Here is a 9,974-nt window from a genome sequence, read left to right as displayed (position 1 = left end):
GTATGGACCCCTGAGGGACACCACTTGTCACAGATCTTCATCTGGACATCGAGCCGTTGACCACTACTCTCTGAATAAGACGATCCAACCAATTTCTTATCCACTAAACGGTCCACCCACCAAATCCATCTCTCCAGTTTAGAGAGAAGGATGTTGTGGGAGACCATGTCAAAGGCTATACATAAGTCCAGATAGACGACATCCATTGCTTTTCCCGTGTCCATGACTGTGATTACCTCATCATAGAAAGCCACTAGCTTGGTCAGGCAGGACTTGTCCCTGGTGAAGCCATGCTGGCTGTCTTGAATCACCTCCTTGTCCTCCATGTGCTTTAGCATAGCTTCTAGGAGGATCTGTTCCATGATCTTCCCAGGCACAGAGGTGAGGCTGACAGATCGGTAGTTCCCAGTGGCCTCCTTTCTACCCTTTTTCAAAATGGACACAACGTTACCCTTCTTCCAGTCACCAGGGACTTCTGATTGACATGACTTTTCAAATATCATGGAGAGTGGCTTGGCAACCACATCAGCCAATTCCCTCGGGACTCTGGGATGCATCTCATCCGGTCCCATAGACTTGTAGATGTTCAGGTTCCTCAGGTGGTCATGAACCTGGTCTTCCCCTACAGTGGGAGGGGCTTTACACTCCTGCTCCCCATCTTGTTGTCTGTTGATCCAGGAGGGATGAGGAGAGTGGTTGTCAGTGAAGACTGAGGCAAACAAGTTGTTGAGTACCTCAGCCTGTTCCTTATCTGTTGATAAGAGGTCACCATTTTCGTTCATCAGTGGGGATACGCTCTCTTTAATCTTCTTTTTCTGGCTGGCGTACCTGCAGAAGCCATTCTTGTTAGTCTTCACTTCCCTTGCCAAGTTCAGCTCCATCTGCACCTTGGCCTTCCTGACCCCATCCCTACACAACTGAGCAGCGTCCCTAGACACTTCCCAGGTTCCCTGTCCCTGCTTGCACTGCCTGTGCAGTTGCCTCTTGCTCTTCAGTTTAACCATCAGGTCTCGATTCAGCCACGCTGGTCTCTTCCCTTCCCTGACTGATTTCCTACATGTGGGGACTGAGCGCTCTTGGGCTTTATGGAAAGCATCCTTAAATATTTGCCAGCTCTGTTCTTCTCCCTCATCCCCAAGGATCGTGTTTCAAGGAGTTCTACTGACTCACTCTTCGAAGAGCTGGAAGTCTGCTTTCCTGAAATTTAGGGTCCTGACCACATTCCTCACCTGTCCCATATCCCTCAGGACCTTGAACTCCACTGGTGTGTGATCACTGCAGATGTGGAGACTGTTGGTTATGGTATATGTGGTAGCAAGCAGTGTTAAGTCACTGTGTTGTGTTATCTTTCTGTTAGGTTAAGAACAGTATAAACACATAGCTGCAACTGCTAAAAAAAAAAATGGTCTTCAAATTGGAATCTGTCTCACCTGAGATTATGTAGAAGCTATACATCAAGTCTAAGACTGTCGGAGTGGGAGGCGGACCCGGAGTAACGATGGAATCTCAATATGAGTATGATCGTTCTCATTTATTCATACACCTTACACTTCTTATATACTTATCCCAATAGTGCACGCGCTAACAAACAAATCCTAATTGGTTATGTCCTGCTGTTCACGTGCCTTATGCTGTCACGCAACTGGCCGGACGCTCTTGAGCACGCGAAAGGGGGAGATACAAGGTTCTCATCACAACTCTTCGGGACTTTCCCGCGCTGGATTCCACATTCCTGTATTCTACTCCCTTTTATCTTATCTCAAGGTCAGGCCTAGCTACAGACAGCAAACCCTGGATTGTTCACTGCTATTAAATCATGAGCCATCCTTCTGCAATTCCCCCTTTTTGTTTTGAACAAGCCAGGGTTCATTTGTTGTTCACGATAGCATTTTTCTTAGACATAACCTTACACAACTGAAAAGAACTATTTCTACAAGTATAACTATCAACAACATTAATCCCATTTTTAATACGCTCCTAAGCCAACCAGTCAATCCTAACCAGCTGGATAATCAATCCAAATCAAAGAAAAGAGAGAAAAAAAAAAAAAAAAAAGGAGAGACCTAGGTCAAAATCGCCACAGCCATGACCATGCGCCAATAATAAACAAAAAAAAGAAGAAAAATTTATTGCTGCAGCCAGTTCAGACAAAATTCGACTTGTCATGTTGGCTTGCTTCACTACCGAACAAAATAATTCTTCTAAGTTTTTATGTGCTTCTATGGCTGCGACTCTTGATAGCAAAAGAAATGCAAAAATCTTTCCCAAAAATTCCATAATTCAGGTCTCTTTTCCACCTTGTGGGATGAGTTTGATTTAGATGATGATATGGAACGCCCAAACTGGTACATGGTACATGGTCCACCCTTTGGGTTAGAGGGCATGCCTGCCCACGCTCGATTACCACAGATCGAAAGGTATCCTGGTGGTAATCGTCTTGGTAATACAGTTTATTTTATCATATTTACTGAATGCTTCGCTCTGGTTTTCCCATCGAGAGGGTAAGTTACTACTGATGTTAAACTGTAACTTCAACTCTTGCATTGTTTGATTAAAGTTAATTTTTTTTTTTTTTTTTAATGGGAACTCCTATAAGACAAGTCACAAATGGTCGCCAAACTGGCACAAAAATAGTAACGTTCAAGACTTGCGCAAGAGTAACCCATACATTTTTCGATGCCTACAGTTTTCTTTTACTTTCTTCCAATTTTGATCCTTAATAATCCATATTACAGGGTCACTGGTTATTATCACAGTCACCACAGTTATGGAACACCCAGGGATTACAATTCCCACAATTACAGCTTTATTCATTCATTCCTGTGCAGGATCTTCTTGTGTAGGCCGTCGATCACGTTCTGATGGCGTCTGTAGATAGGGTCGAATGTTTTTTGCTGGTATCCACCTAGGACCACATTCTGTGGAAACACACATATATCCTCGACCATTAAATATTGACGGAGTAGACGGGAGACAAGCACATCCAATGATGATCAACAAGTCTCGATTTATTGATACGATAGGCATGCTTTTATAATAGCAGTAATAAGGCTCATACATATTACAAAAGTAAGGCTCATCATTGGTCCGATACAGAGTGTCAGCCCTGCCTCTATTGCTACATTCCTAGGATGTTTGTGGTTTTTCTAGGTCCTGTTTTTAGCTCCTGTTATCGCCTAACTTCTTGCTCAGGGAGACTGTGGCCTTGTACGAGGCTGTTATTATTTCACCAGCTGTATTTTCTCACGTCTCTTCTCCTTAAGCCATGTCTCTACAAAAACTCTCCACATTTCCCCCATTTTCTTTCTGAGCAAGAAGGTTCGTCTGACTCCAAAACGTGGGTTTCCCTATCTGACCGCAGTCTAGCTCGTGCACACTGCGTTTTTCTCTGACTCCATTGCACTAATAAGGATACATTAGGATGGAACAACGATAAATTCCCTCAAATAGTAAGGTCCTCCCTGTGGCTTTGCCGGTATACCATTCCAAGCTCTGTCTCCACAAATTAAAAATATCCTGGGGGGCAATTTCTTCGGGGCCGTAATGTTGGCACCGTTACATCGGGAGTAAAGCTGGCTATTCACTGTTCCTGATTCCAGGGATAAGTCTAGGCTGGCCCAATTTTGCGATTCTTGTTAAAGTCTTTTAGGTTCAGTGGCTCAAAACCGAACCAACCCCCCTGTTTGACATTGGATAAACTGGCATTTGCACTTCCAAAGAGATCTAATTCTTCTGGGGGAGAGTGCAGAGTGATGTTCAAGGACAGTATGATCTTACATTGTTGGCAGCCATCCTCAATCTGAGGGTTACCTCCCCACTCAGGAGACACCTGGCTACAGCCCTCAGCGCTCGATAAGTTTTTGCACAGGCTGCTTTCGTTCACAAAACCACAAAATTCCCCTGGGGACCAAACAGGCAAACCTATCAGGCAAGTTTAGGAAAGGATTAGTAACCCCTCCTAAGCTAAGGCAAAACGATGATTGACTAGTTTGGTTTGCCAATGTTACCCAGATGTTATCTCTTGGCTGATTAAAGCGTGTAAAGCGTATAACTCCTGCTATGCTGGCTACTACAGCACTAAGCAATACAGCAGAAACAGGCTTCATTTTTCTCTTCTATCCTTTCTCCCCCTATTTCTTTTAGTCCTTACTGTTCCTAGCTGTTGCAGTTTTAACTCCTGTAACTTGCTCAAGCACTGATCCAATTCCCTGTCAGGATCTCCTCTTATGGGCCCTACCACGGAATGCTGTGTTATGGGTACCAATTTCCTACACCTCGCAGAGATAATATGAGATCTACCTTGAACTATAACCCTTTTAACAATATTCTCCAATTCCCAACGGTAGTAAGCCAATATTTTCTGTTCAGGTGCTTCAAAAAATGCTAAGGCCGTGGTTGTTGCTAGCCTTGTTTGCTCTTGCAGCTCTCTCTGCCAGCTGTTAAAGTTATGGTTAAATGCACACCTGTTACACCATAAGTCACGTACTAGGGACTGTTCTATCCAAAAGATCTTATCGCAACCCCTGCAATACAAAGCTACCCAAGCAGCACAACATGGATTATTACAATCAAGACAATTTTGACCCGCTGGCCCCATATGTAATACTTCCGATAACCGTCCAATAGTTGTAATTAGTCCTTCAAAGGTCTGGCAGTGCTTCAAAACCCTGTCGATGGCTTTCGAGTATCCTTTCAACTGTGACAGCAGCGGTCGTAGGATCAGTGGCAGCTTCTCCTCTATTCTCCTCTTGTCTTCCTCCGTCAGATTGCTTGGCAGTTGTTGCATCGAGAACAGGTTTAGTCCACCTTGCAGGCACCCATACCGGTCCTGTAGGGGTAGAGACACAAAGATATCCCCTCCCCCAAAACATAACCTTAGCAGGATCTTTCCATAACCCTGTCTTAGGGTCTCTGTATTTCACCCACACGTCCTTTTTCTGCTCGGTAGTTTCATTTGGCCGATGATGTAATTCTGCTGGAGGGTACTCTGCGTCCCCAAATATGCACAAGTGATTGATCACAAATAAGCTCTTCAATAGCCTTGCCTGGGGATCAGCAATCTTTTCATGTTTTGCCAAGTACCTTTTCAGAGTGCCATTAGCCCTTTCGATGATAGCTTGCCCTGTTGGGGAGTTTAGAATGCCTGTGATATGCTCAATTCCCCAACTCTTTAAGAACCCTTCTATTCTCTTGCTAATGTAAGCAGGCCCATTATCCGTTTTAATCCTTTTTGGCGTCCCCATTACTGCAAAACAGCTATATAGGTGCCTTTCCACGTGGATAGCCTTTTCTCCTGCCTGTGCTGTTGCCCAAATGAACTTACTATAGGTGTCAATAGATACATGCACATACTTCAATCTACCAAAGTTAGGGACATGCGTAACATCCATTTGCCATAGCTCATTTGATTGTAGTCCCCGTGGGTTTACCCCTAGGCCTAGACCACCACCTCCATTGTGATGGCTGCAAATCGGGCAGGCCCTAACTATGGCCTTCGCCTCTGCCATTGTGATTTTGAACTCTCGGTGCAAGCCCTTTGCATTTTGGTGAAACATAGAGTGAGCTTCTCTGGCTAGCAGCTGGCCTGGCAGTGGAGTGCCCTGAGCCACAGACACTAGTCTGTCTGCTCTAGCATTACCCTCACCCAAGCCAACTTCCCATTTATGGCTTCTAATATGAATCACAGCATAAGCGTGCTCCCTTAACCTTGTAGCCTTTTTTAACTGTACCAACAACTCATACAGCCTCCGGTTTTGCACCTCTTTTATAGAGGCGTCTTCGATTCTAGCTACGACCCCAGCAACATACAAAGAGTCTGTTACGATGTTCAGTGGTCCTCTTAGCTGTGATATTGCCCATACTACTGCTAAAAGTTCCATAGTCTGTAGACTGTCTGCAGCTTCTGCTTGTAAAATCTGATGTTTCCATAGTCCCTTTTCTTGCCATGTTATTGCAGCAGTTCTGGATTTTCTGCCAGCATCCGTGAATGCCGTAAGAGCATCTGCGATAGGGGAATTTTCTCGTTTTGGCCGAGTGATCCAATTCCATTCCCCAATCCATTGAACTGGCGCCTGCCGGAGCTTTTCTGTTTCAATGGGGCAGCTCGCACCTAAAAGTGCCTCCTGCAGCTCCTCGCTATTACACAAGTACCAGTCCAAGGTATCCTTTTTAATTGGCATCCTGATTACTGCTGGCTCGGTTCCAGCTACTTGTAGCATTCTCTCCTTGCCTTTCTTTATTAAGTCCGCTAGCATTTCGACCTTTTGAACCAGAGTTTTGGTTTGTTGTAACGCGGGGGAAATCCACTCCAATACCCTTATCTCCCCCGTTTTCTTTTGCAATTGAGTCAGTGCCCCAAGGAGGTATTTGGGACCGTTCCAGATCGTCAGGTCTATGGATAATTCTGGATCTCGCCGATGGACTTGCCCCTGTGTAATGCAGTCCATTATATTCTGAAGAGTGTGCTGTTGTTCCGGAGTAACACGGATCGGTCTTGCTGGGTCCGTACCTTTGAGAAGTGGGCGTAATTCGTCCAGCAGTTCGTTTGGTATTCCCACAATCGGTTTTAACCATTGAAGATCGCCCAGTAACTTCTGAGCCTCATTCAGAGTTGTGAGTTTTGTTTGCAGTTGTAGCTTCTGGGGTTTAACTATTTGTTCCGACATTGTCCATCCCAAATATTTCCACGGAGCTGTTGTTTGAATTTTCTCAGGGGCTATAACAAGGGAAAATTGTGCCAAGGCAGTCCGTATCTCCTGAATTTGCTGTTCAGTAAAAGGTTTTGGTTGGGCAAACAATATATCATCCATATAGTGATAAATCACTACATTTGGCCATCTCTTTCTCAGGGGCTGTAATGCAGAGTCAACATACATTTGGCATAAAGTAGGACTATTGCGCATTCCCTGCGGGAGTACTGTCCATTCAAATCTTTGGTCCGGCCCCTCCCTGTTAAGTGCAGGCAATGTAAATGCAAATCGCATCATGTCTTGTGGATGAAGGGCAATAGTAAAAAAGCAGTCTTTCAGATCAATAATTAGTAGTGGCCAATCCTTAGGAATCATTGCGGGATTAGGTAATCCTGGTTGTAAAGCCCCCATGGGTTCCATTTGGGCATTGACAGTACGCAAATCATGTAACAAACGAAACTTTCCTGATTTCTTTTTGATCACAAAAATTGGAGTGTTCCAGGGGCTTGTGGATAGTCTCAGATGCCCCTGTTCGTATTGCTCCTTCACTAGATCATGAGCACGCAGGAGACTCTCCATTTTAAAGGCCATTGCTTAACCCACACTGGAGAGCTGGTTTTCCAGGTAATGGGTATCGGGAAAGTCCAGGCAACGGCCACTACCCCAAAGGGTGCTCATTGGTTAGCACCACTCCCAATTGGGTCAGAATGTCCCGCCCTATAAGGCACTGCACGGTAGGTGGCAATTGGACTACCGAGAAAGTAGCTGTTAATTGTTTCCCATCGATGTTCACCTTGATAGGAGGGGAACGACTGGCCAGGGTTAAACCTCCAACCCCGGTCACTGTGGTGGCAGCCGGTTGTAAAGGCCAATGTGGAGGCCAGCAATTAGGGCTAATAATGCTGGAATCAGCCCCAGTGTCCAAAAGGCCTGAAAATGACCTCTTTTGTCCTTGATATTCCACCTCCACGGTTTTCTTGGGCCTTTCATTAAGATTTAAAGTCAGCAAGGTCAGGCCGCCAGTGGATCCGAAACCTTTTTCTCCCCTCTCTTGTTCCCTTATAGGCTTTATCTCTTTTGTCATTTGCTCCAACGGTACCAATTGAGCAATTCTCTGTCCCTTATTAATTTGAATGGGTGGAAAAGGAGTATGCACCATGATCATAATTTCTCCAGTAAAGTCCGCATCAATAACACCAGGTAGCACAAATAATCCAATCATAGAGGCAGACGATCGTCCTAATAGCAGTGCACCCACCGCTCGACCTTGTATGACAATAGGTCCTTTAATTCCTGTTGGGATCTTTTGTGGGTGCGATGTCATTAGCGTGATTTCTACTGCTGCTGCCAAGTCCAGCCCGAGGCTCCCTGTGGTGGCAGGTTGGGGGCAGGGAAGGTCGGTTGAGCTGCAGCGGCGACTTGTGTCTGAGCGCGGCCACTGCAATTCGCGCTCCTGCCGGAGTTTCCCGACCTCCGCCGACAAGCGCCCGTAGTGTGAGTATCCGAACGGCACTTTCGGCACCATATCCCTGTAGCCTGGCATTCTCGGCGCATGTGACCCATGCCTCCGCATCTGTAGCATCGCGTATGGGTTCCCGATGGAGCCGAATTAACTGCGGCTGACGCTTGAAGGGGTGCGAGAGCAGCTAACACCTGATTTTGTGAAGCCTTTGCCTGTTCCTGTAATCCCAGCCCCAGCTGCTTAATAGCATCTACTAAAAATGCTTGTGATCCTAACGGCATTTGAGCCATCCTTTCTAATGCCTCCTCTATGGTCCAATTTGCACCCAAGGTGTTAATCACACTCCGTGTAGCCTGATTGCAATTTTGAAGAGCGCACTGTTTTAGCAGTGCCCCTCGCATGTATTCGGGTACCCCTGCTTTTTCTATTGCGGCAGCAGCCTTATCTATAAATGCACCAAACGGTTCTTCCCGACCCTGCTTGATTCCCATATATACGGGTACTCCTCCAGGTTCTTTTACCTTATCTATAGCCAATCTGACCAATCTCATAGCCTCTCGGCACTTGTCTGGTCCCACCATAGCCTGAGCTTCCGTGCGGAGAAACGCTCCCAGCCCCATAAGCTCATCAGCTGTCACTCCATGAAGAGGATCTGCTGGCTGCCTCTGTACTGCCACGCATTCGTTAACAATCGCTTGCCAATGTGCATTAAATAAAAGCTGTTGATGCTGTGTAAATATTAACTTTGCTATTCCTCTACAATCAGCGGGCAGAAGCACTTGAGTGCCCCATATGTAGTCTAACATCTGCTTTACTGGCTCACTTGTCACCCCGAACTGGCTGACTGTAGATCGCAACTGTGACAGCAATTTCCAATCGAGGGCAGTAATTGTTGCCATCAGTCCTCCACCTGCCTGAGCCTGGAAGATCACCGGGCATGCTAGCTGTGCTGCTGCATTAACCGCACAGTGATCTCCCCTTTCCAAGCCGTCTTTTGCAAGCGCAGCCCAAGCTTCTCTCCACTCCCTGGCAATGACCTCCGCTAACTCGCTTTCCGCCCCAGGGGTTGTCTCATTGCCCAGAGGGAGAACGGCCGGGGGAGCTTTCGGCCGCGGCCCCTGCTCTTCGGGGGGTGCGGACGGCTCCTGCTCTTCGGGGGGTGCGGACGGCTCAGAAGCTGCCTCTGAGCCAGAGCCAGAAGGCGGTGGCGGCGGGGGGGGGGTAAAGCCACCTGCGTGACCGTAGGGGGCAAAGGAGTAGTTTGGGACCATTCTCTTTCATAGTTTCTATTTTTTGTGTGAGCAGCAGATGCTTGCTCAGCTGCTTTCTTTTCTGCCTGGTACTGTAAAAGCTCGTTATGTACCACCCTCCATAGCTTTCCCAACTTTTTTGCCGTTTTATCATCCTGTAATGTAGCCTCCCACAACACATCTCCGAACTTTCGCCACTCTGTCAGCTCATGTACGGTATGCGGATTTATGAATAAGCCTTTAGCATGCCCATATGTTAAAAGACTCGTTAACTCCTTCTGCAAATCTATTCCCTTAACCCGCCGCTCTTCCAGGAAAGCGGTAAATAAATTATATGCTGCTTGCCTTTCCATACCTAATTTATCAGCGCTGTTGCAGCCCCTCAAGGTCTCGGCAGCACGTATCGGCCGGGCCCATCTATATGGTTGCCCAGAGCACGGCGCGTCCTCAGGCTCGTCTATACGGTCACCTTACTTTTATTCGCGCTTATTGCCGTCCCGGCTGCTTCAGGACCCGAACTTTTACCCTGTCGTCGCTCGTCCGTGGTTCAATGCCTGCATTTTGCTCCGGCAT

The 9,974-nt window shown here is 46.6% G+C and overlaps 1 protein-coding gene across 1 annotated transcript in view; it reads right to left on the bottom strand.

The window, feature by feature from the left end:
* LOC128850245 (NADH dehydrogenase [ubiquinone] 1 alpha subcomplex assembly factor 4-like) overlaps nt 1–9,974 on the bottom strand; it is a 27,559-nt gene extending 17,585 nt beyond the window's left edge. Inside the window, exons 1-2 of the mRNA XM_054053238.1 lie at nt 9,927–9,974; nt 8,975–9,071 (exon numbers count right to left, since the gene is read on the bottom strand). Coding sequence (XP_053909213.1) covers nt 8,975–9,071; nt 9,927–9,974 — 145 coding nt within the window. The remainder of the gene's footprint in view (nt 1–8,974; nt 9,072–9,926) is intronic.

This window comes from Cuculus canorus, chromosome W (genome assembly GCF_017976375.1).
Source record: "Cuculus canorus isolate bCucCan1 chromosome W, bCucCan1.pri, whole genome shotgun sequence".
Classification (NCBI taxonomy): domain Eukaryota; kingdom Metazoa; phylum Chordata; class Aves; order Cuculiformes; family Cuculidae; genus Cuculus; species Cuculus canorus.
The sequence above is the reverse complement of the archived record's forward strand: the minus strand, read 5'-3'. Positions and strand labels throughout refer to the sequence as shown.